At 42.7% G+C, this 27,619-nt stretch overlaps 1 protein-coding gene across 2 annotated transcripts in view; it reads right to left on the minus strand.

The window, feature by feature from the left end:
- FRMD3 (FERM domain containing 3) overlaps positions 1 to 12,286 on the minus strand; it is a 126,389-nt gene extending 114,103 nt beyond the window's left edge. The window contains exon 1 of one of the 2 annotated variants that reach the window (XM_088652689.1): positions 11,722 to 12,286. In XM_088652689.1, the coding sequence (XP_088508815.1) occupies positions 11,722 to 11,871 (150 nt within the window). In that variant the 5' untranslated portion in view covers positions 11,872 to 12,286. The remainder of the gene's footprint in view (positions 1 to 11,721) is intronic. The other variant, XM_060280078.2, reaches the window with a different exon arrangement.
- Between the last annotated feature and the right edge of the window lie 15,333 nt (positions 12,287 to 27,619).

Raw genomic sequence — 27,619 nt, forward strand, 5'->3', positions numbered from 1 at the left:
CCATAAGATACGAAGCCTAGCACATACTACTAAATATGTCTTTTTAAAAGAACATATCGCAGGCATGAATGCTCAAGGTCGGCGGGGGGAAGGGAGAGAGAGAGACAGACTGGGCGTTAGGAAATGACACAATTATTGATCATCTGAGTAGGCAATTACAATAGTAACTCTGCAGCTGAAAATGATAGACGTCAACTGTGTCATTTGCCCGCTGCAATAAAGGGCTCAGAGAACACACATAATAAGAAGTTCCATTTTGCAGACAAATAACTTGGCTTTTGAAATGGCATAGAGTGTATTCTTCAAAGGTACACTAATGTCAGAAACAGAGTTAGATGGGCACCAAAGGTCATCATATCCTACATTTGCCTCCAAAATAGTTTCCTGCCCAGTAGGATACACTGCAAGCTGAAAAGATCAGTCTGTGTGTAATTCAGAGCACAGTGTACCAACAGATATCAGGTGCACTGCTGAGAAGCTCTGTTTACAGGAAATGGTTCTGAAAATGTACCATCAATCTAATTGATTATATTATTTGGGGGTTTTATTAAAAAATGAACATTTAAACAATTAAAATCTGTGTGGAAAAGATAAGAACTGCACATAATAAAACTGCATAAAACCAATAGAAAGCTAAATAATTTCACATTAATTCTACAATAACTAGCAGTATATCAAAACAATATCCTACATTTTCATTTTTGACACCACAGGTTGCCCCTAAGGGAAAACAATTTAAACATACAATCACAGCAGAATGAGTAGAAATAACCTATAATGAACCTATGGGAATGTTAAATACTACTGTGTTATATTTATGAAAGCACAACTCTGGTGCAGCATCTGCTACTGAAGGAGGTCAAGAGAGGTTTTTACGTGTGTTTTACAACTAGGCTAGCATACATAACATAAACCAGGCAACCTACCTCATCACACAGAATAATTGCTACAAATGATCAAGCAAGGAATAAAGTTAGGCTTCCATATAAACATTGAAAACATGATCTATGATGATTTAATAAAATCAGATTTTTTTTCCCCACACCAAGAGGCTTACAAAAATGCCCTGCTCTCTGTAAATCAGTTGAAGACACACACCCAAAAAACCCTTCCATTCAAGTATTACTTTTATTAGATATTTTCATTAGAAAATACAGGTTTCACACCCTGGCATGGAACACAGATCTGAATGAGAAACTACTAGAGGAGGAAGTCTGGAACAAGAGCTGGGTGATGAATGCCAAGAGGCTGATCTGCATGAAGAATTCCCAGAGCAAGCTGCTAAACCACTGGTATATACAACACCTGTCAGACTGCACATAATCAAAAAGACATTAAGTCCCCTTTGTTGGAAAGTGGGTAGGCAGATTGGATCACTCTACCATCTGTGATGGGAATTCCCTACAGTCCAGATATTCTGGAGCAAATTTATTAACTACTGCTGTGAGGACATCCTCCATTGCCAGATTAAATGTGATCTCAACAGGGCTTATTCTCCTGAACCACAGAAACTAGTGGCACTGTCAAATTCCTTAAGAACCTCTATTTTAAATTTGGTGGTGGCAGCTAAGCTGTGCATTCTCCAAACAAAACAAAACTTCTCTTCACACACAGCCTTAAGACAGTAGTTTGAATTAAGTCTACAAAATGAGAGAGGAAATGGAAAGAAGACAGAATTGCATTCCCACAATGTAAAAAGCTGCATGACTTTGAATTATTTATATGCGTGGCTGTGCATTTTGCAGCTCTGGATCACTTCATAAGCACAGAAGTTGGTACTGACATGGAATTGAACTTTCTGAAAATAACAGCTTTTATTTAAAAACAAACAAGATGATGTTCTTGAAAGTGTGTTGGACGGGGCTCATGAAATCTCAGAAGCCTCTGCCCAAGATTCAGGAGCAGCAGATTAAGTTATGCAGAATAAGCAAATATGGTCACATTTTCTTAACCTGGGTAAAAAGTGCAGAATCTACACAGCCCTGTTGATATATCTAAAGTGGATTCCAAGAAATATGGCAACTTTAACACCAAGCACTGAATGCTTTAGATTTAGTTTGGTGTTGTTTGATATTAAACTATACACTATAAATTTGCCCTCCTTCACTGTGAATGTCAGGAGCACTTCTTGGCTGGCCTTCGTGGTGGGACAAAGGGCAGGCCCTCTTCAAAAGAGCAGTGAGACTCAAGGGCACTTCCAGGCTGCCACTTTTGGGGGGTAAGATTGAGTCACAAATTCAGGTTGATTGGGAGGACTTGCACAACAAACACGCTTCCCCAAAGGGCCGGAATTTTGGGATAAGAAAAGTGATGGGGGTGCAGTGGAAAGTGTGGGGTAACACTTGCTTTGATTTAACAAGGTCTTGCCTTCCTGCAAACAAACCAGGATGAATGCTCAATAAACAAGTCTTCTGGAAGCGACCTAAGTATGTTGGTCCAAATCTAAATTGAAAGGCCCAGGAAAACAGGAAATCTTAAAAATTTGGGAGTGGAATGACTGTAAGCTGTGGTACTGAAAACAAATTCCTGGGCTGAGCACACAGAATACCATAGCATAGAATCATGCCCAGAGGCATTCTGTTTCTTAATTCTAAGTGTACGCCTGTACCCATACCTGGCACGCCAGCTGGGAGGGATGAAGCATCTCCCCCCCCCCCCAGTTCTTAAGGAGAGGACTGAAAACCCTTCAATTTTGAGTGGTAATGTCAGCACTCCTCACGATGTCGCATGAATTCACCGCCCTCAATAGCACCTTTGGGACACACCAATTACTGCTGTGCACCTGGTTCTAGTTGGCAGACTTTGTGCCACCAATTTCTTTTAAAAAAAGAAAAAGATCCTACAAGTTTGAAGACTGCCCACCCTAGATTAAGGTCTTTATATTACAGGCACTGAAATATATGTATTCTCCATGGGTTTGGCAAACTTACCATCCGGGTATAGGGCGGTATATAAATTCTAATAATAATAATAATAATAATAATAATAATAATAATAATACAGTGGTACCTTGGTTTACGAACTTAATCAGTTCTGGAAATCCGTTCTTAAACCAAAGCTTTCTTAAACCAAGGCGTGCTTTCCCATAGCAGCTGGGGACTCAATTTACAAATGGAACACACTCAACAGGAAGCGGAGCATGTTCTGCTTCCAAGAAAAAGTTCACAAACCAAAACACACCTACTTCCGGGTTTGCAGCGTTCTTAATCCAAGTTGTTCATAAACTAAGCTGTTCTTAAACCAAGGCACCACTGTAGTAGTAGTAGTAGTAATAATAATAATAATAATAATAATAATGTCTTTGATTTGTTAATTCCTGTATTTGCAGACATCTATCTGCCAACCTGACTGGAAAAAAAGGATTTAAAATCCTCCACTGCTTTAAGCTACGTCTGTCTACAATTTCTCTTTAAATCTTCACTGAAATCCTTTTAGCTTTGTGTTTGGTCAGGCAGGTCAACCATCTTTTACAAAGAGCCTGCATGTTACAGACTGTGGCCATTATGATTTCAGGCTATTTTTCATTCTACTTGTCTCCCTTTTCCGCTGTGCCATTGCAGTTTTACTCAACGATGCTGCAAAGCAGCTGAGTCCCAAGGGGGTTTAAGAAAGGAATCAAACACCAGGGCAACTATGTCATCAGAAAGATTGCTTAAGTCTTGCCATGGGTCTTGACCCTTTCCACTGCCACTTGCCTGGTTCACCTAATTGCTAATCATCAAGTCCCATGTATGAAAAAACAGCATATTGAATGTTGACCTTTGGTCAAGAAATCTAGCCCTAAGCCATGCAATAACCTATATGATAATGCTATTTGCCTTTTAACCAGCTGGTTAGAATCTGTAATAGCCTGATTCATATGCGACATTCCTCAGCCCACTCAGTAATTCCACAAAGGGAGTCCTCATCATCACCCATGTTAGGCACTACGTTCCTTAGTGAGTGCCTAAGATCCAATTTTCAAAGAACATTTAGATTCCAGTGCTAGTGCTACTTTCACAGGAACACTAAAAAAATTACACTGGGGAGAGAGGGCAAACTGCTGTTGCTGCTTTTCAAAAAAGAATAAACTAAAGACATCCCACATAACCAATAATGTCCTTTCTGGTGTGTTTAATAGCCTGCTACTTTGATTTAATATTAGAAACATAGAATTGTAGAATTGGAAAAGACCACAAGAATCATCTAGTCCAACACAGGAATATTTTGTTCAACTTAGGACTCGAACCCATGACTCAAGTGTCTCATGCTCAACCAACTGAGCTATACCTCCTTATGCTGCTGTAACACTTTCTATAATGTTGGAGACTAGAGGGATTTTTTTGAATAAGTGTTTATCTGGAACTTCACATGCACTACAAATAAGAGTCATCGCAGATGTTTGGTTTGAAAGGTTATTGGTATAAAATGCTAAACGACAGCATAAGGGTGCTTTGGAAGTTAGTCGTTTGTGGTGTTTCTTTCTGGTCGGAATGGGTAAATCAAAATCTTAAAAGGGAAGTACCGATAGACTCTGAAGCACCTATTGGCTGCTGTCCCTAGGCTATTGCGGAGGCTTTGAAGGGCACTTGAAAGCAGTCTGGGTAATTCAGAATATTTTGAACCAAAGAGCACCATGTACTATAATATCAGGTTTCACAGCTCTCCTGCTTCTTTTCTTTTTAAAATGACTTTGTGACTGTGAAATTAACAGTTTTCTATATTTAACAACACACACATCTAAGCAAGATGTATATAGGGATAATATAAGTCTGCACTGGATGGAAGCCAGTCACTTCATGCTCACTTCCCAGCGTATGTCTCCCTTCGCAGCTCCCAGAGCACCAAATCCCATATTCTCTATGTGCATAAACATGAATTTGCCCACAGTCTAGTAATATGCAATGCTAAACAAGCACACCTGAAAAGCTTGTTTCAAATCCTATATTTAGAGACTGTTTTACTTTATTTTTCTAATAATGCTTCATTTAATGGCATTATGGAGGACATTAATGCCCACTTTCTCATGTAAGCTTTGAGATCATCACTATTAACATTCCATTATGAAATAATTGTTGATGTACATACAATGTCTCAGAGACTGTTCCTCCTATTGTTTGGCATTCCACTAAACCTGAGGCAAGTTCCATATTCATTTACCCTCTTGGAAGCCTGGCAGTGAACACATGCCAGCGCATGATGCTTCATGGCACTATCTGCAGAGAATTTAGTCCACATGGAACAGAACCAGCTGGAGCTACCAGAACATGAACCTCCTGAAGTACATGTCTTTTCTTCTAGCATAAAATGTCAGGAAGTGTCCTCAAATGACTCCACTAAGGTCATTAGATTTATACGGGCAGCGTAAAGAGTGGGTGTTTACACAAGCCTCCGTGGTTGTTTTATCAATAGCAGCACACAAATATTTGCATGTGATAGGAGAATTCCCCCAAAAGAGAATCGAAACTCTGAATTGCTGGTAATGGGCTGCAACATGAATATAAATAACACAAGTCAGAAAAAAATAATTTATGTAACTTATAATGTGTAAAACACACGTGCATTTTTATTTCATTGACTTGTCCCAGGAACTTTTAATGGAAACATGCTGAATGCTTTCCATTCATGTAGAAAAAAACATAAAAGTTGATATGAAACCTCTTAAAAACCAGCGGCCATGACAGTCTGTACAGACCCTGCCTTTAAAGCTTCTGCAGAACAAGGACCATTTCCCCAAGACTGGAGAAGGATGTGATCCCTGAGCTTTCCCATACACCTGCAAATCTGAATTCCAACTGTCCTGATTGAATGAAACTAAACTGACTGAAACCCAAGTAAAACTGACTGAAGTTGTATGAAGGTTACACTTCTACTCCATTAGATGCAGCACAAACTTTGCAACATTGCTGTTGCTATAGTTTGTGGTAGTGATAGTAGTAGTATTCAAAATATTTGTGTAACTTTTTATTAAAATAATAACAAGGCAGTGTTCAACAAAACAGTTTGGTACAAACCACTGAAAAACAATAAAATATACAATATTTATTTATTTCATAAAGTTTATACACTGCTTGATTATAGAAAACCTCAAAAGTGATTTACAGAAAGAATAAAACAACAAGATTATTAGTAACAACAATTAAAACATTCAAAAAATTAAAAACTAGCAATAAACTAAAAACCCACCAGCATTCTAAATATCTGGGTAGGCTGGTTGAAACAAAAATAATGTATATTCCTGCGTATAAGACTACTTTTTAACCCGGGAAAATCTTCTCAAAAGTCGGGGGTCGTCTTATACGCCGGGTCGTCTTATTAATACGGCAAGTATATCCCAAACTCTATATTTTAACTGGAAAAAGTTGGGGGTTGTCTTATACGCCCAGTCGTCTTATACGCTGGAATATACGGTAGTTTTAGCGGGCGCTGAAAAGAATAAAGTGAAGGCACCTGCCTGTTGTCAATAGGCATGGAGTTCCACAGTGTAGTTTCTGCCACATTAAAAGATCGATTTCTTATGACTGAATAACAGGCATTACGTGGCACCTGTAACAGTGCCAGTTTCACAGAGCAAAAGGGTGTAAGGCAATCTCGCAGACAGACGGGTTCCAAGTTTTTAAGGGCTTTACCTACCAATACTAACCCTCTGAACCTGACCCAGTACAAATCAGCAACCAGTGCAGATCTCTGAGCGCAGGTGTTACATGCTGACAAGTTCTCGCTCCTGTCAACAATTGTGCTGCAGTATTCTGCATTAACTGCACAAAAAACTAATTCAGTCTTAAGGTAACCAGTGCAGTCTTAAGGTAACTGTGGCCAAGCCTTCCTGGTCTAGCAAGGGGTGTAGCTGTTGTACCAACTATAGTTGGTAAGAGGCACTTCTAGTCACTGAGGCTTCCTGAGATGCCAGTGACAAAGCTGGCTCCAGAATCAACCAGAACTGCAAACCTGCTCCTTCAAGTGGAGTGCAGCTGCATTAATAATAATAATAATAATAATAATAATAATAATAATAATAATTTTATTTATACCCCGCCCTTCCCAGTCAAGACCGGGCTCAGGGCGGCTAACAGCAAAAATATCAATGCAAGTATAAAAGAAACAATTCAATTAAAATGCAGATTAATATAATGTTAAAATTCAATTTTAAAATTAAAAATCTACAAGTAAGATAAAACCATTATAAGATCAAACCTTAGGGGAGGGTAACACTAGGGTCAGACTGAGTCAGTCCAAAGGCCAAGCGGAACAGCTCTGTCCTGCAGGCCCTACGAAAAGATGACAAATCCCGCAGGGCCCTACCGGTAGTCTCCTGAGACAGAGCGTTCCACCAGGTCGGGGCCAGTACTGAGAAGGCCCTGGTCCTGGTCGAGGCCAGCCTAACCACCTTGTGACTCGGGATCTCCAGTATGTTATTATTTGTGGACCTTAATGTCCTCTGTGGGGCATACCGGGAGAGGCGGTCCTGTAGGTATGAGGGTCCTAAGAAGCCGCATAAGGCTTTAAAGGTCAAAACCAGCACCTTAAACCTGATCTTGTACTCCACCAGGAGCCAGTGCAGCTGGTAAAGCACTGGATGAATGTGATCCCGCAGCGAGGATCCCGTAAGGAGTCTCACCGCGGCATTCTGCACCCGCTGGAGTTTTTGGGTCAGTTTCAAGGGCAGCCCCGCATAGAGCGAGTTACAATAATCAAGCCTAGAGGTGACCATCGCATGGATACATTCAGGGTAGGCAGTTGACCAAGTTCCCAAACACAGGAACTACTGACCCACGGTGCCTTCAACTGGTGAGGATTCAAGCTCAGCTTCTTTTTCCTCATCCATCCCACCACCATTGGCCCAGGCACTGCACAGCCTCACCTGATTTGGATGTTATGAAGAAATAGAGCTGAGTGTCATCAGCATACTGCTAGCACCTTGCCCATAACTCCTCCTGAAGCAATCTAATAAAAAACAACTTTTGCACTCAGAGTAACCAGTAATCATTCAACTGGTATCAGAAGCCAGGGAAAGCTGCATCCCCTGTTAGTCTTGTTGGCCCAACACCAGACGCAGGTCCTCAAATCCTGCCCCAGGGTCAAGAAGTGTTCTGGCAAAGGAAAATGAAGTTTCATGGTTATCTCTCCCTAGCCGTTGCTGCTGTACCAAGTACCCAAGCTGGGTCATCCCCTCCATCATGTTATGAGCATGATCCAGATTCTACCCCATATTTATAGATAGCATGGTGCAGAGTGACAACAAATATGAATAGGAGCATATCCTTTGACTCCCGCCCCTCAACTAGGCACAGTATACAGATGGAAGCCCACTTGCTACTGTATCATATGCATATGTTTCCTGGCCAGCCATAGCAAAGTAATGACCGCATACCTCAACCATGGTGTCCAGCAGCCAAGGCTATTCCTGCCTGCAGTGTGTAATTAATACACTGGCAGTCTAATCAATTGGGGATTGGTTTGTGTGAGGAAGGGATACTGCAGGTCCATATTATATACCTGATTGGGGCCAAAACAGAGCAGAGGTCGATGCATGTGGGTGTGTACTTTGGCCAGCCAGCAAAGACTGCAGGTCAATATATCCTCACCCACTTCTCCATCATCCAGTAAGTGAAAAGGGTCTTCTTGGCCTCCTATCCTTGATCATCCAACTGTGATGAGGAAACCTAGGAATGGTCCATTCCCTGCAGTTAAGCCCATCTTTATGTACAAAGGACAGGATCAAACCCTATGTTTTGGCATCAGCTTCTTGGGTCAGTTCAGCAATTGATAGCCCCCTCCCAGTGTACTCAGCTTTCTTCTGTTTGATGTACTACCGTAAGAAAACTCCAAGCTGTTAACTGTTACTTATCTGCTATAAGTAAATTTGTCATAACTGCAAATTCTTTCTTTTCTGCCCTATGAAAAAATGCTATCAGACATAGACATTTACATATACTTACAAAAACAAAAGTTAGTGATTGAAGCTATATTGCTTCACCTACTTAATATCTCCAGACCTCTGCAAGTAACAAAGAAACAACTATCTCTTTCAAAATCTTCTTCCATGGAGGCAGAAAGACTTATTCAAATTGCTTCAAGTATCTACTTGTGCTAAACCATCTTGAACATTATCAGATATGTACTCTATTTTTTAAATGACCAATATATCAACAATACCACCACTTCATGTTAGAGTTCTCTGGCAATCTATCAAATCAACATTTCTGTAGTACACATATATCAAATGAATGTTTTCCTACTAAATTCCTCTACACCATACACCCTCAGTCAGCCATTTCTATATAGTGCATAAAAGTAAAGGGACCCCTGACCATTAAGTCCAGTCACGGACAACTCTGGGGTTGCAGCACTCATCTCGCTTTACTGGCCGAGGGAGCCAGCGTTTGTCCGCAGACAGCTTCCGGGTCATGTGGCCAGCATGACAATGCCGCTTCTGGCGAACCAGAGCAGCGCATGGAAATGCCATTTACCTTCCTGCCAGAGCGGTACCTATTTATCTACTTGCACTTTGACATGCTTTCAAACTGCTAGGTTGGCAGGAGCAGGGACCGAGCAATGGGAGCTTACCCCATCACGGGGATTCAAACCACCGACCTTCTGATTGGCAAGCCCTAGGCTCTGTGGTTTAGATCACAGTGCCACCCGCATCCTTATATAGTGCAGAGTGGTTCACTAATCTATTCCCCCCTTGGGGAACTAGGTAGTAGCTTTCATGTTCAATAGATTCCAGCCATTACTGTATTTCATGAAGCCTGCTACAAAATCCTCCAGATAAAAGCCACTGGGGTGTGTTAACAGCACAACATACAGGAATAAAATTCCTGGCAGTTAGAAATGAAGAGAGAGGAAGAGGTTAATAGATTCTTAATTGTATTGTCCATCTCCACTTGTCAGAGAGGCATTGAAAAATGCAGTCTACCAACCACTCTCAGCAGAGGTTGTTTTCTATACATTCCTTCTAGAACAGAACTGAAATCTTTCATCAGTTAGGCTCGTAGATTAATCAGCTGAATGTTTTGTTGACTAATAAGTGATAATTAGTTTTAATTTGCTGGGATATTTATTTTTCCATGATATTTTGGTTTTCATGTAAGAGCTCATGAAAATGAGAAAACTAAAAATGGCCCTTGCACAGCAAGTGTTGGCTTTTCTTATGTTTATTCATTAATAAGCTATATTGTACTCCTTTCAATATCTCAAAAAGGAACAATATACAAAATTTATTTCCATGTAATCAATTCATTAATTGATTGATTTAACCTGTCAGGAATCAACTATACATTCTCTGTCTGGTTGCCAGCGCTGATCATTCTTTTTGCTTAAGCTCCACAAACAGCATAAATATTTTTCTATTACCGAACACAGCTAGAGCTGCTGCCAGGGGGTTCCCTAGCTCCTAATTCAGTTGCTGGATTGTGTATTGGTTCGAGATTTATTTATTTTTAACCACACAGGAAAAACGGAAAGCTGCTGTGCATACTGCTAACCATCCTGGTATACAGATGCAAAATGTAAATATAAGTAAGCATCTAAAGGCTGAGAATTACTGTGCTGCAATATATCTAGTGACACCATACATAGAGCCTTATTTTTCTGAAACCTCCTGTGCAACAGGACCAGCCACCCAGCTTTTCCCCACAGTAGGATGAAGTCTGCAAGCCTTCCAAATACAGCTGCTCCTTCCACTTCAGCTACTTCCAGCACCCCGTTGAATTCTATGTCCCTAGAAATACCATACACCATTCTGGAGCATATAAGGAAAGTAGTACAGCAAGAGTCCACCTCTATCCACAGCAGCCTGTTTTCAATGAGCAAAAAATTGTTGGCACACTATTTTATCACCAGAATACTTTAGTCTTCTCTAATGATGCTTACATTTTATTATGTCTTTCTTTCAAAGGACTACATGACTACTTCCGTACATATTTGAACAGCACAGTAAGGCAGTGCTCAACTCTTAAAAAATAAAAACTGCTGACCGCCCTGACTCAGAATCATCGGTACCACCCAGACAGACCAAGAGTCCAATTCAGCATGTACAAGTTTCCTATAGTAGAAAACACAACTAATAAATGGTGAAGAAAAGTTGATTCTCGGGTCATCTGCATTGTCACGGGCATCACCCAACCAGAGCTGTGCCACCCATACTATCCAGAGAGCACCCCAACTCACAATGGCCCCTCCGAGTGGGAAAAGGGATCGCATCCCTCCCGTTCCCCAAAAGCAACAATATCATGCAGCTTTTGCTATTGCAGAGCTGCAGCCTCTGCAAAGCAGAAAGGCTTTCTTGAGGAAGTACGTCTGGATGTCACGCAAGGAATGCGCAGCAGCTATGGAATCGTTGCGCTGCAAATCAGTAGCCTGGGAAGGCCCCTCCTGGGTTAACTTTCCAGGTTTTTTTTAGCACAGCGGGGGGGACGGGGGACATTAATCTTCCATTTCTAACAGCGGCTCTCCCACCCACCCACCTTGTGGTACCCAGCCCTCCGCCAGGGTCCACCCTTCGCCTGTGAGTAAGTTCTCCCTGCGCTGAATGCGCTCGGGGGAATTGTGCGCGAGAGAGGGAGAGTTTGAGAGCCAGCAGGAGGGCAAGGGGGTGGCAGTGGCACGAAGCCAGCAGGGATGCCGCGGGGCGTCCGCCAGCCAGCACCCCTTTTTGCATAGAGAGGAGCGTGGTCGGAAGGGGTGGGCTGCCTGCTCCCCTTCCTCGGAGCCCAGGGCATCCCAGCCGGGTAGAAGCACCTGGATGTGGCAGGAGATCTCGGAGTCGTCCAGCAGCCGGATGGTGCACTTCATCTCCTGGCTCAAAGACCTGATGCTCGAGCTCCGGAACCGGATCATTTTCATGGTCCTCCTGCCGCCTCGCCTCACGCACTCGCAGGGCGCGAACATGCACCGCAGTCCGGAGCGGGGGGGCCCGGCGACCAGCCCTGCTGCCTCGGCCCCTCCTCGCAGGGAGGGGAGATGAAGGAGGAGGAGGAGACCCCGCCGGGAGCCAAGGAAGGAGGGACCAAGCGCCTCCCTCCCTCGCCAGGCGGCGGGCGGCTCAAGCCCGAGGCGGCGGTGGTTCCCGCTGCTGTTGCTGGGTGAACATCATGCTGAGGAAGAAGCGGGGCGGGAGGAGCGGAGCGCAGAAGAAGGGGAGGCGGAGGAGGAGGCTGATGTCCCCGCTGCCCGAGTTCCTCCCTTTGCCCCCCCCCCTTGCCCAAGGCAGCTCCTGTCCCGGCCTAAAGGGGGCCGCTCGCAGCGCTCGCGCCGGAGGCGAAGGAGGAGCGCCTGTCGCGCGCTCACAGCTGCGGTGGGGACGGCTCTGCTCACTGCGCTGCCGCTGCCGCCGCCGCTGCGTCAGGCTTCGCTCTTCTCTCTCGCGCCTCCCTCAGCCTCCCTCCCTCCCCGCCCGGCCATCTCTCTCTCTCTCTCTATCGCCGTTGCCCCTCCCTCAGGCGCCCGCCCTCGCCTTCGCCCCTCGCTTCTTCCCCTTCTCGCCCTTTCTCTCTCCCCTCGCTCCTCATATTCCCTTCCTTTTATGCCTCTCCTTCAGCCTCCTCCTGATTCTCGTCCCTTTCCCTTCCTCCTTTGCTGCTCCTCTTCGCGTCCTTTCCAATTCTTCCACCCCAGCCCCAGATTTTATTCCCTCCAGCCTTCCCCACTCCACCCCTCATACTTTACCCCCTTTCTTGCGCCATTTCCTATTTTTGCTCCCTCAACTTTTCTTTTCTTTCCTCCCCTCATTCTTTCGTTTTCTCCACTTTCCCTCCGTCGCATATTCGCTTCCTCGCCTCTTCTTGTCTTCATCCTGTTGTCTAGTGTCCCTTCATTCCCTTTTCTCTTCCCCTTGGCGCCCAGGCAGAGACCCAGAGGGGAAAGCAGTAAAGAAGAGAAAACTGGGGGGGGGGGTGGCAATCAATGGGGCTTCTGCATTTCATAGAATTGTACAGTTGGTCCAAGTACTCCCTGCAATGCAGGAATCTTTTGTCCAGATGGGGCTCAAACCCACAAGCCTGAGATGGAAATTCTCCTGCTCTACCAGCTGAGCTGTTCCCCTGAAGGCTAGTGCAGGACATTTTGCCACCTGAGTTCACCCTCCCCATCCTATGCATTTAGTACAGTACAGTGGTACCTCTACTTACGAATTTAATGCGTTCTGAATGCACATTTGTAAGTCAAAAAAAATTGTAAGTCGAATCCCATAGGAATGCATTGGGAGAAAAAATTCATAAGTAGAAAAAATCCTATCTAAACCGCATCCAAGATGGCGGATGGAGCTCTGTTCGTAAGTAGAAACATTCGTAAGTAGAGTTATTTGTAAGTAGAGGTACCACTGTACTGTAATTTGTTAGGTTTCTACCTCATCTTTCCCCATACATGTCTCTTTCCTCCATTATCTGTGCAACAAGCCTATAGGAGAGGTTAACCACTAGACCACACTACAGACTGCTAACAAAACAAGAGTCCGTCACTGCAACAGGTTGACCTAGTGGGCACAGGGCAGGCTGCATGGCACTCACAGCTCTGTGGAGCAGGCAGGGAAGGAGCACCACTGCTTATAACACAGTGAGTATGGCAGTGCTCTCCGTGCCAAATAAATAAGCTTTTACTCATTCCTCCTTTTCCTTCCAAAGACCTTTTTATCTCCCCAGGCTTTATTAAACTCTGCCTAACCCCCTGCACATAGATCATTTTCGGTACTGCTTATTAATGTTTTTAAAGTGGTTTGTATTAGTTCTTATAAACTGCCTTGGGAATTTTGAATGTAAGGGCAGGTGCATAAATATTTTAAATACAGTGGTACCTCTTCTTACGGACGCCATCCATTCTGGGGTGCCATTTACACCCCGAAAAGTCCATAAGTAGAGCGCCGCTTCTGTGCGTGCGCATGACACAATAGAGTGTGCAGAGAAGCGCGCAGAATGCTTCTGCGTGTGCGCACGGAGAAACCCAGAAGTATACACTTCCAGGTTTGCCACATTCTCAACCCAAAAATCCACAACCTAAACCTAACGCAACTAGAGGTACGATGTAAAATACAATAAAAAGTTCTCTGGTCATTTTCTTTTGCACCCTCTCCATTTTCTCCTCCCAGTCCCCTACCCCATCCTTCATCTGATCTAGTTGCTTTGTTCCACTTGAGTAACACGTAGACACAATAGGTTTGGCAGCTGTTGGGGGCAGGCCTTTCCCAGTTCCTAAAAATGACTTGTTATGCCAAGTGGAAGGATGTAAATCTTGATATTATTAGCTCCTTGGCGCCTTTCTTGGCACCCAAATCAGGCTTGGAAGAATGGGGTCATGGCTTCATACTGTGAATCTTCAGCTGTTACCTTACCAACCTGTGGGAAAGAGTCAGGAAATAGCATAAGGATGAAGAGAAGCACTTAAATTCAGTGCACTTCTCCTTTGATGTGATAAGCAGACAACTGTATAGTAAAGTAATTAAGAAAGGGAGAGAGGAATGTACAGTTAAACCCCCTTCTCCAGTAAACAATTTATATATTAGTATATTAATCAAGACCTAACCATGTCCTGGTGAATTCAGGATAGAGTGGCAAAAGCAGACTGGAAAGGATAAAAAGCTAATTACTTCTGCTTCTGTTAATATTTAATAAAGTGCTGGTTTTACTATACATGATCCCAATAATATACAATAATTAATTGCATTAAATCTGGAGGAGCAATTTAAGATCTCCAGGCTGTGGCTGCTCATCAAGGCTTTCTCTGAACAGTCAGAATTGCTGGACTGTGTGCAGGCCTTGAGAAGATTGCCCCAGGGGGTCAGATGTGGGCCAGAGGTATGACATTTCGTGCATCTGCATAATTAGCAGAACAGATAGATACTTATGAGAAAGATCAGCTGCTCCTAATATCTATACTACTGATAGGTGCAGTTTTAAGGCCTGGTCTCCATCGATACCTTACTACTGTATAAGCATAGCCAGGAATCAGTTATAACCACTGTGCTTGTCCAGAACTACCGCTGGAAGAGCCTGTCACAATTATTATTCTCCTTATGATTCTGCAAGTGTGTCCTTTCTCACTCACTTGGCCATCCAACTTTCTCCCTTATCATATCTGTTTTATGGATGGATTTAAGGCATTTTTAAAATCTTATATTTTGTTTTTATCTTTTTGTTTTCTACACTGCCTCAATATTTTCAAATGGTGCATCATTTACGAATTATTTAAATAAATCAGTAAGTATACCTTGGTCATTCACAGTTTTATGGAGTGTACATATCTGTCTTATCATCTGCCTTTTCCTACTTTTACCTAAGTCGAACTATCAACAAAACAAATTTGCAGTGAGTCACTGACTTGTAGGACTCATATTGTGGAACTCCAAAACCACAAGATTGTTGCTAATTACAGTGGCAATCAAGATGTTAATGGAGTAATTTGAAAGCTGTCACAATCACATTTTCCCAACATCGCACAAGTGCACATCTGTGCAATTCTGGCAATGTAATAAACATTTCAAAAGGAGGATAAAGCAGCAAATTCCTTCTGCTCAGACAATGTGCATAATATAGGAGCCCAAGAAGGAGTAAACAAGCCCAAATATGCTATATGCAATGTTGCACGAAATCAAATATGTAAACCATGAAATGAGGCATACTCTTAAAACACATCTGCACCATGCTAAAATCAGATATACTACCATGCTGCATCTCATCACTACAGTCCACAAACACTGGGGCTTCAATCCTCTTTGGTCCTCTAAAACAGACCTCAACATCAGAATTCAACTAGAAACATTGAGCTTCTCTGCTCTTAGCATGAAACTTGAGTAGACACCTGAGCACTTAATAGTTGTAATGTAATGCAGACATTACAACTATTAAGTGCTCAGGTGTCTACCAGGTGGCACTGTGGGTTAAACCACAGAGTCTAGGGCTTGCTGATCAGAAGGTCGGTGGTTCAAATCCCTGCAACAGAGTGAGCTCCCGTTGCTCGGTCCCAGCTCCTGCCCACCTAGCAGTTTGAAAGCACATCAAAGTGCAAGTAGATAAATAGGGACCGCTCTGGCGGGAAGGTAAATGGCGTTTCCATGCGCTGCTCTGGTTCAACAGAAGCAGCTTTGTCATGCTGGCCACATGACCCGGAAGCTGTCTGTGGACAAACGCTGGCTCCCTCGGCCTATAGAGCGAGATGAGCGCCGCAACCCTAGAGTCGGACACGACTGGACCTGATGGTCAGGGGCCCTTTACCTTTACCTTTAATGCAGGCATAGGCAAACTTGGCCCTCCAGATGTTTTGGGACTACAACATCCATCATCCCTGACCACTCGTCCTGTTAGTTGGGATGATGGGAGTTGTAGTCCCAAAACTCGGAGGGCCGAGTTTGCCTATGCCTGATGTAATGACATTTTTAAAAATGCATTTAAAAAATAAAACTGTTGCGAAGGAGCATAGATATAAATGTAAGGCATTGATTTGAAAGGTTGCATTACAGAGATCTAATTCTCTCAGCAGATGTTTCTTAACAGTAGAACTAGACTGTAGGGAGGATAATTTAGTCCAACCCCCTGCAATGCAGGAATATGCAGCTGTCCCATACAAGGATTGAACCTGCAAACTTGGAATTCTCCGCACCATGCTCTAACCAACTAAGCTATTCATGCTCTATGTAGATGATAATGTCAGGGAGAGGATTTTAATCTAGCCTAGCATGACAGTTTAATATCTGTAGGAATGTTCCCCCACTCCTATTAAGATACAGGTTTACCACCTCATTGCTGTCTGTGAGAATTAGACTGCAATCCTATACAGTGGTACTGTACTTTGGTTTTAGAGCAGCTTAGTTTATGAACAACTTGGCAATAGAATGCTGCAAACCCGGAAGTAGGTGTTCCAGTTTGTGAACTTTGCCTTGGAAGCTGAACATGTTGAGGGTGTTCCATTTGTAAATTGAGTCCCCCGCTAATCAGAGGCTTCATTTTGAGTCTGTTGGCTGTTGAGTCCCAAGCACCCACGCAACACAGAAGTGATATTTGGAGCTTTTGTTTTTGCTATTTTTGCATTTTTGTTTGTGTCGCTTTTTTCAATTTTTTCACTGTGACTTGTTCTTCATTTTATGGGACTGACTTGTGACTGTGGCTTGTGACTTTGTTTTTGTGACTGTGTGGAACCTAGTTCAACTGATTGATTGTGTGACTGCAGAAATGGATAAAAGCCCCCCATCCAAACAATGACTATCATCAGTGGTGGGAAAAAATTAAATTTTTATCATCTACAATACTGTCTTATTTATTTTATAGTACAGTACATTGATTATTGCTTTCATTTTATGGATCAATGGTCTCGTTAGATAGTAAAATTCTTGTTAAATTGCTGTTTTAGGGGTTGTTTTTAAAAATCTGAAACACATTAATCCATTTTGCATTACTTTCTATGGGAAAGTATGCCTTGCTTTTAGAACGCTTTGGTTTTGGAGCAGACTTCCGAAACAGATTAAGTTTGGGAACCAAGGTACTGCTGTACACATTTGAGCCTCATCTGCGCTACACATCTAAAGCAGTTTCATTCCCCTTTAAACAGTCATGGGTTCTTCCCAGAAGTCCAGAACGATACCAGCACATTGCTGACTTAGGCAAGGCAACATCCAGAGTGCCTCACTCTCACTGTCTCTTGCAGGGCAGGGATCTCTAATGCATGGGTAGCATGGAGCCAAAGCAATCTAAGCACTTTGGAGGAAACATCATCCCTTGAGCCTGTCACAGACACATGCCAAACCTCAAGACCAATTCTAAGAATGTTTATTTAAAATATTTTTAAAGCAGTAATAGCAGCCATTATAGTGGGGTCCAACGCCGAGGGCTTAATGAGAGGGCCTTCTCGGTAGTGGCACCCGCCCTGTGGAACGCCCTCCCACCAGATGTCAAAGAGAAAAACAACTACCAGACTTTTAGAAGACATCTGAAGGCAGCCCTGTTTAGGGAAGCTTTTAATGTTTAACAGACCATTGTATTTTAATATTTTGTTGGAAGCCGCCCAGAGTGGCTGGGGCAACCCAACCAGATGGGCGGGGTATAAAATTATTATTATTATTATTATTATTATTATTATTATTATTATTATTATTATTAGCTGCTGTCCCAATACCGGCATTGCAGCAGCTTAGCTGAATAGCATTGGGTTGGAGCAGGGCAACATGAAGCCCAGGCCTATGTAGGATTGCCAGATTGACTTCAGCCGCGCGCACCCCAGAGCCCTGATCTCACCCCGCACCGCCTCACAGCAGCATAGTCGAGATAAGCTGCAGTGATGGCAATGTCAGGCAGGTGGTTCCATGGCTCTGGTCCACTCCACTGACGGCTACTGACATGGTAGGATGGTACTTTGAAAAAGCAAACAAACATTAAAGATTTGATGAGGTGATGGAGTCTATATTTACACACAAGTTGGGTCACCTCAAAAGTAAGGCAGCATGTAGGATCCTCAGTGTTTGGGACTGAATGAATAAAGGCACCCAAGCACTGCATTCTAAGTCACATCTACACCATGCATTCAAAACACTTTTAAGAGTCACAACTTCTCCCAAAGAATCCTGGGAAGTGGCTGCCGAAGGTGCCCACCCTAATAGGAATAGAATGGATCTTTCTAACACAAGGATTGGCTGAAACATTATGCTCCCTATCACCAAATGGAGTAAGTTTTATGTCTCTGGAAAACATCTGAGGAAGACAGAAGTTCCACAGGAACATAATCTCTCATCACAATGCTGTGGTGGTGGGAAAACATGTGCTAGATGCTGGATTCTCACATAGGTAAAAGGAGCCATGGGGTGGGGCTGGGGCTGAAAGAGAGCCACTGAATTCATTTGAATTAATGTGGTGCTCTGAGAGTATATGAGACAAAATGAATGCAAATAATGGCCAGTGTCACGTGTTATATAGAGGTATTTATTTTGTACATGTTTTCTGTACCAATTAAATATGCTTATTTCACAGGAGCTATTCTGTGCTATCGAGCCACTTTCACAATACTCAAATCTGGCTCAACATTCTCTTTCTCAGATATGGCAGGAGTAACGCCCTCATTGTAATGCAGAACACAGGTCCTTAATGTGTACTTTGCAGGGAGGGAAATATACATACAGCATTTATGCAGAGAATTTAAGAGCAGTCAAAGTGGGGAAAATGATACTTCTGGCCAGAGTTGTGCTTCCATTCCTGCACTCCTCTAATGTTTCTGGACACCCTTATCAGATGATTATAAATTTAATCATATCCACAAAGATTTACCATGGAAAACTGCATTTAGGAAACAGTTACTTTGTTGTATGCTTTAAGTAGTTGATATGCAGTTACGGTAGTTGCATATTGTGCAGAGGCAGCCATCCCAGCTGTCTCTGGCAAGAATAGTGGATGGAGGCAGGAGAGGAAGCTGGAGGGAACACGAGGACATTCTAACAGCTTGCATAGAACATCTGTATTCAACTAACCCAGACTCAACAAGTGAGAGTATAAATTGCATGGCTTCAGCTACCATTGATACTTATTTTAGTACAAAACATGTGTGCAAGGTAAGTATCAGAATAAGGGCCATTCTGAGTTTATATGCAGCAAGTTGTAACCAACGGTATCCCTCCACTCATGGAGGACTCTTTAATGCAGTGGTTTCCATGAATGGAAAGGGAGGAGAGCTGCCGTCTCCCATACCAGAACTCATGGTGTTCCAAAGTGTCTTCCAATCCTCTGGAGCAGACTGGAGTATGTGCGCATTGGGCTGTGAAAGGAAGGGGAATCAACGAAAAGAAATCACATCCTCTCATGGATCAAAGAGCCCTCCATCTGTGAATGAGACCCAACATACGAAACATAAGGCTTCGGCACATCACCCAAGTCTGCTGTGAAAGGTTGGGAGCAAATTTGGAGAAGTTGGAGGGGAAAGAACAGAAACTGGAAGTTGTGTTGCACAAGTGGATTTCCATTTGTCACTTTTCATTTTTAAAAGGTACTGTAATTCCAACTGATGTTGAAATAAAGTAAGTTCCAGCTGATAAAACAGAAGATCAAAAGATAGGATTAATTTTGTTGGAGATTAATTTTGTTGTTGAATTTTGTATCTTGGATGAAGTTGGAATGCTTCAAAAACAAAATTGGGGGGGGGGAATCTGGTCTTTCGTCATAAATTTGTTCTGGTTTAAATTCTACCAGTCATGCATTCCTCCCTCACTTCTTTTATGCTACATATTAAAGTTTAATTAACATCAGTGGCACTGTGTTGGTGCCTGGAGGCTGGCATTCTCATTAAGCACTGCCCTCGGAGAACTTCCCCCACCAAGTATTGCGTCAGTGGCATCAGAGTTCCCATAAGATTGCAGAATGTGTTTCCAGGGTGTTCTGATGTAGGCTGAAGATATGAGGAAGATTTATATATCTATGTATAGAAGCAATTAAGGCCTTGGGGAATATTGTATTGCAGGAATCTGTCACATTACAAGAATATTCGGGTGTGAGATTCTAAATTATTCCTGTGTGATTTACTTGGAATCTGGAATATTTTTGAAGAAGTGCACAGTCAGAACATCAGTAGTTTAGTTCATCAGCAACAGTGATGTTTACATATGTATGTATGCTTTCAGAATTCCATCCTGCTTTTTTCCACTGTGCAAACTCAACAGGGATAACAGCCTAGAAATGGAATTCATAAAGACAGTACCAATATATCTGGTGGAGATTATGAAGCAATCCCATGTTTGTTTATTTGGAAGCAAATCTCATTGTGTCTAATGAGATTTACTCCCTGATACATGTACATAATTTAGGGTTGCAGCAATCAGCACATACAGTACTAACCGCTTCCCCAAACAAAACCCAAACCAGTTGGATTGTTCTCTTTGCAGGTGGAGCTTAAATATAACTTCTTAAATCTGAAAGACGTACAACTGCTTTTGGTATTTTATAATTTGTAAGCATGTTAGGTGATATATAAATCATAAAAATAGTGGAAGATGGCCAGTATATTAAATATACAGTATTTGCCCTTCTGGGTCATTTGATGGGTGAAAGATACATTCCTTGCAACTTTGAAACGATTAGTTGTGAGGGTATGTGGCTGTTTTTCAAAGTTCGTAAATGTTCTTTTTGTGTTTAAATGCTTTTAATTGTTTTAAATATGTTTTCTTTTATCAGAATTGTATTGCTTTTGCTACTTTCTTGTTTGCCACTCTGGGCTCCTTTGGGAGAAAGGGCAAGATAGCAATTTAATAAACAAACAAATACATCTGTGTGGGTTGGGAGCCTGGGCTCCAATTTGCATTGGTTCCACTCCTACACGGCAGGCACTTTTGTTCCTCCTCCTGAGAATTATCCTGTTGGCTGCCTCCAGAGATAATGTTGTCTCTGGTGGTTTTAAACAAGTGTCATTATTATGCTGATAACACTCACCCACCTATTTATCTTACTATTATGAGATCCAGGAGGAGCTATGGCTTTCATTAAAGAGTGCCTGAAGTCAGTGATGGCTTGAATGAAGGTGACTAAATGGAAAGCCAGTCCAGACATCAGATCTACGGTATGTTAGATGTGGAAGATAGCTAGCCAGTTGTCTGGAAAATTACTCCCTCCTACGGATCAAATTTGCAGGATTACTCCTGGATGCTAAAATAACAACTGGGCTCAGACACATTTTTTCTTTATCAACTGTGGTTGAAACACCGTTTGCTCCCACTACTGGATTTGGCTACTTACTGCCATTCATGCTTTGGTGACTTCTATAAGACACTTTCATGTGAAGCAGCCCTTGAAGATGGTCCAGAGACTTCACATCATTCAGAATTCAACTTGCTGCCTCATGATCACATAGCATCTATAGACATCTCTCCTGGCTACCAGTTTGTTTATGCATCCAATTCAAAGTGTTGGTCTTGGCCTTTAATGACCTAGATCAGGGGTAGGGAAGCTGGCATTTCAGACACTTTTGGATTCCAACTTCTTTCAGCCCCAACCAGCATGGCCACTGATCAGGGATGATGGGAGTTGTAATCCAACACCTGGAAAGCCACAGCTTCGAGCTCTACTTGACCTGGGTCCTCAGAATCTTAGGAAGTTATTTCTCCCATATGATCTCCACTTCCCAAGACATTAGCTGCATTCAGGCTACACTTCAGTCAATCTTCTCAATGTTTTCTGCAAATTTTATGTTTTATGTGATCTTTCATAAGACATAAAATCCACTTCTGGAAATCCCACAGAACCTTGTGGGATAGTCTAGTGTTCGTTTCTGCATTGATTCCAGAAAAAACTCATTTGCAAACCTGGAAATCCAGAATATTGTGGGAGTTTTGCATTCTAAGTTCCCAGTGGTTTTCATGGATCATGCCTCCACTGCTCACATAATGAAATTTTGGGATACTATGCAGTGAATAATTGGGGGGGGGCAGAAGGACATGTGTGTGAAAAAGGTGGAGGAGTGGTGATATGTTCGATGGCATTTGTTGTGCCACAGCACACTCACTGGTGTGAATGCAAAGTAGTGTGACATGGCAGTGCATCAATTAAAAAGCCTGTTTCCAGATGCTGCAGTGTAAAAAATTGGGACAGAAACACCTGCATTGTAACCAAGAAAACTAATGCAATAAACCCCATGTCTGAATGTAGCCATTAAGATATTCCAGTAAAGCCCTGCTGTGTGTATCACTGGCTGTAGATGCTAAGAAGGCGTCCACTGGATACAGGGACTTTTCCGTGTGGCCCCTGTTCTTTGGATTTCCTTCCCCATGGAGATTCTGTCCTCTAGTTCTGGAGTGGAGTGGGAACAATAGGCACTTATCACTTTTTGATGTTCATTTTGGGATTAGATTAAACAAGTTATTCTGCCTTCTATTTTGTGTTTTAGTCGATTCAACACTCTGCTTTGGTTACTTTAGGATTTTTTAAAAATAGATTTGCCATTGTCTTAATATGGTTTAGGAGTTGCTTCGGCTGAAAGGTGGTCTATAAATTAATAAATAATAATACCCCGCCCATTTGGCTGGGTTTCCCCAGCGACCCTAGGCAGCTTCCAACACATATAAAAACATGCTGATGTCAAATATTAATAATAACAATATGATCCAATACAAAAAGTCATAATAACTTTAAAATAAACAACTTGTATCAAATAAAGTGATATTCAACCGCATAAACAAATAATCCTGTAGTAACAGAGGGAACTTTGATAATACCTGCTCATGCAAGTCTCCTATACATTGAATTTGACTGGGTGAAGAACATCATGGTTATTATCTTAACAGTTATCTTTTTATTAGTACAGCTCCTGGGATCACTAACTCATACAATTTAGATCAGCTCCAAAATTGCTGGGAACCAACTCAGTAATGAGCAGCAAGCTGGTCTCAGGAGCAGCTGAGACAAAAATAAATTTGTAGGCTTCATTCCACAATATGCCACAGCTCTTTGAATCCTTCTTTGGGGATTTTGCGCCTTCAAAGGCTCCAAAGCAAAGCCAATTCACAAACTGCTGACTATGTAGCGACTGCAGGGGAGGTATCTGAGGAAACATCCTGCTGAGTAAATATTAAGAGGCATTAAAAGGACCCTTCATTCACACTCCCAGTTATTCTGATGATGACCTTTCCAAATAAGTGAGCCACAGTAGTCCTTTGGTGCATCGACACAAAGCATGCAGATTCATTGTTTTCTACTACATTTATTCTAAAAACAATTCTCAAAGCAAATGACATGGGATAATTGCACTTCTGTGTGAGATGTCGTCTCCAAGCCAGTCCAACATTCATGCAAAATTAGACTATCAGTATTGTTTCAGGCTGAAGACTGCTCAGCAGCAAATTCCAAGACTTGACTCCTTGGACAAATCCTTGTTCTTACCGTACATAAAAAATATAGCAAACCCTAAAAACTGAGCTTCCAACCACTTGAGATTTCTTCCATTCCTACTAAGCTTCTGCAGAGTGCCTAGGATGCCCATGGCCAAGGCCAGCCTAAGGGGTTGAGGTGCCATAAGCAAATTAAAATATTGCAACCAACTTTGTGTCTTCTTCTGTGCTGGAGTGCGTTAAAAACAGCACATTACATGATCGAGTGTTTCCTGGGAGATTAGTGCCATTTTCTCACTTTCATTCTTAATTCCTGACACTTAATTACTTCCTCCCCTTTAAAACCTTGCCCCCCACCCCGGCACCTGATGGAGATGAGGAAGCTCCAGAACATATTTCTTTAAATGTAGCATATATCATGCAACAGCTGCTTGTTTTTGTTTTGCTTTTTTGCCGAATTTCATGGGGACTGGGAGTGGGTGAAAGCTGGAAGAGAAAATAAATCTGGAGGAGAGGTTTGGGAATCTGAACTGTTTAGGAAGGGCAGTATCAACTTTTTTATTTTAAAGAAGCTGTTTTTACTTCAATATAATTATTTTAACGCAACTTCAAGTGGCACAGGACATTGACAGCCAGTGGTCATCTGGACTGCCATGTTCATTCACAAGCTCTCCATTATTTTTCTTCAAATCTTGTTCTGTGCTTTAATTTGATACTCCATTGGCCTATCTATGACCATAGTACAGTGTCCAAAAAATTATCCAAAGTTGGCTTTGACTTCATGAATAAATATATAGATAAGCATTCCATTTCAATCCAAGATTTTTAAAAAGCCAAGCCCCAGGTATTATCACAAGCAAGTCTGGAAACAAAAGGGAGGTGCTTTGTCATCAAGGCAGCAAAATTAAATTTTCTCCAGCGATTGCCTGAGCGTCATCCAAAGAGGAGGAAATTATGAGCTTGCTTTAAATCTTCCACTGAAGTTCATTTCCTGCAAATTTGATCAGGAGTGCAGTATTGACAGAGAGAGGATATGTTCTATTATTAGGGTGATATGCAGCTTTTCCTAGATAAACCTGCATATAATCCTAATCAACTGTGGAAATCATAGGCAACTATGGAAATTATAAGAAACTGTATATAAGAAACTACAAACTCTAGAAACTATAAGAAAAATAATTAAAATTCACTCTTACTTTTGACATTATTAAAAATTGCATCTTAATATAAATATAGACGCGGGTGGCGCTGTGGGTTAAACCACAGAGCCTAGGGCTTGCCGATCAGAAGGTTGCCAGTTCCAATCCCTGCAACGGGGTGAGCTCCCGTTACTCGGTCCCAGCTCCTGCCAACCTAGCAGTTCGAAAGCACGTCAAAGTGCAAGTAGATAAATAGGTACCACTACAGCGGGAAGGTAAACGGCGTTTCCGTGCTCTGCTCTGGTTCGCCAGAAGCGGCTTTGTCATGCTGGTCACATAACCTGGAAGCTGTACGCCGGCTCCCTTGACCAATAAAGCAAGATGAGCGCTGCAACCCCAGAGTCGGTCACGACTCGACTTAATGGTCAGGGGTCCCTTTACCTTTACCTATAATTTAACACTACGTGAATGACTTCATGCATAAAATGAGTCAATGTCTTAATCTCTTCCATTTTCCTTCTATTTGAGATATATTACTTCCCCGCAATATAATCTGTGCAACAAAAACAAATAATCTTGTTACAGTAATTACTCTGTGGTCAAGCCTTAAAGCAGCCTTCACCTGGTGCTGTCTCATGTTTTGGAATGTAAATGCTAGCTGGGGCTGATGGGGGTTGTAGTCAAACCAAACATCTGGAGGGCACCAGGTTGGAGAAAACAGCTTTAAAAAAATGTGTTTTAGCAGCCAGTCTTGGAATACTCTTTTGTCAGTGTTGCATTCCTAGGTTTTATTTTGTCACATGGTAATGATTCCAACTTAACATATGAAACTACTGCAAAATGTCTCCTGCTTCAACTGATATTGGCTTTTTTCCTCTGGGTTCAAGGGGCTCCAAAGTGGGTAGGATTATATCCCTAGTATAGGGGTGGAGACCCTGCGGCCCTCCGGATGCCAGCAGGCCAGATCCTTATCTCCCTTACCTCTCCCAAGCTCATTTGACAGGTAGGTGGGTGGGGGGAGGCCACCCACTTCTCAATCACCTGTTGTCAGATGGTGATCGCTAGGACTTTACACTGCTGGGCAGGCTTCAGGTCACCACTTATCAGTTGACTTCCAGGCAGCTTTGTGCTCCAGTCCGGTTCTGCAGTTGATCCAGTCTAGTCTCTACCTCGTGTGACGAGTGGTTAAGGGGAAATGACTTCCTGCCCCATTGAGACTCATGCCAGACCAAAACTGGACCCTTTCCCCCGCTGCTGCCCATTGGGACTGAGGGGAGATGGGGTTCAACAAGGAAGTGATAGAGGCATCACAGGCTGCCCTATCCAGGGCCTAAGGATTCCAACCACCTTAGATTGAAGTGCAAAGTGTTTGAGGACTGGGACATTTGCAGCGAAACCAAAATGCTTGTTTACAAAGCTATTGTACTACCAACCTTACTATATGCTTGTGAAACATGGACCACTTATAAATGCAATCTCCAACTCCTCGAAAGATTCCATCAACAGTGTCTCCGAAAAATTTTGCACATCACTTGGGAAGACAGGCGAACTAATAACAGTGTACTGGAAGAAGCAAAGATCACCAGTGTTGAAGGAATGATTCTTCAACATCAAGTTTGTTGGACTGGTCATGTTGTGTGGATGCCTGATGTTGTCTTCCAAAGCAACTACTCTATTCCGAACTTAAAAATGGAAAGCGTAATGCTGGTGGTCAACAAAAGAGGTTTAAAGACTCTCTCAAGGCAAATCTTTAAAAATGTAGTATAAACACTGACAACTGGGAAACACTGGCCTGCGAGCGCTCCAGTTGGAGAACAGCATTTACCAAAGGTGTCATGGGCTTTGAAGAAACTTGATCTTAGGACGCAAGGGAGAAACGTGCTAAGAGGAAGGCATGCTTGGCAAATCCACACCGTGATCAACTCCCGCCCGGGAACCAATGTCCCCACTGTGGAAGGACGTGTGGATCCAGAATTGGCCTCCACAGTCACTTATGGGCCCATTGTTAAAACCGTGTTTATGGAAGACAATCTTACTTGGCTACGAGTGATCGCCAAAGAAGAAGAATCATAGACTTTGTAGAGTTGGAATGGACCACAAGGGCCATTCCATCCAATCCCCTGCAATGCAGGAATCTTTTGCCCAATGTGGGGCAATCCTGACAAGAAGTCTCACGCTTTACCAGCTGAGCTATCAATCCCTTAATCTGGCCTTCTGTTTGCCTATAATTGCAATGGTTGCTAAGGTTGCATTGATGGCTTGCATGGCTTGTTTAGAGCAGTGTTTCCCAAAATTGGGTCTCCAGCTGTTTTTGGACTACAGTTCCCATCATCCCTGATCACTGGTCCTGCTAGTTAGAGATGATGGGAGTTGTAGTCCAAAAACATATGGAGAACCAAGTTTGGAAAACACTGGTTTAGAGGATGGAGAGAATTTTTTTTTTGCAGCCTTGTATCAGGAAGTTTTTAATGTTTGATCTTTTGCTATGTTTCATATATGCTGTAAGCCGCCCAGAGAGTTTGGGGAAAACCCAGCCAGATTATTATTATAACACGGTATTATTATTAAGGATTTGGCACCCTTTGGGCAACCGTAGCCAACAGGTAGCCATCCTTCCCCTTGAGTAAAATTGGGGGGGGGGAGGTAAGCCCCGCCCCACACAATCAATCACATGAGGCGGCACGAACACGCTACAGTGGCACCTCAGGTTAAGTACTTAATT

Source organism: Zootoca vivipara, chromosome 10, assembly GCF_965207765.1.
Source record: "Zootoca vivipara chromosome 10, rZooViv2.hap1.1, whole genome shotgun sequence".
Classification (NCBI taxonomy): domain Eukaryota; kingdom Metazoa; phylum Chordata; class Lepidosauria; order Squamata; family Lacertidae; genus Zootoca; species Zootoca vivipara.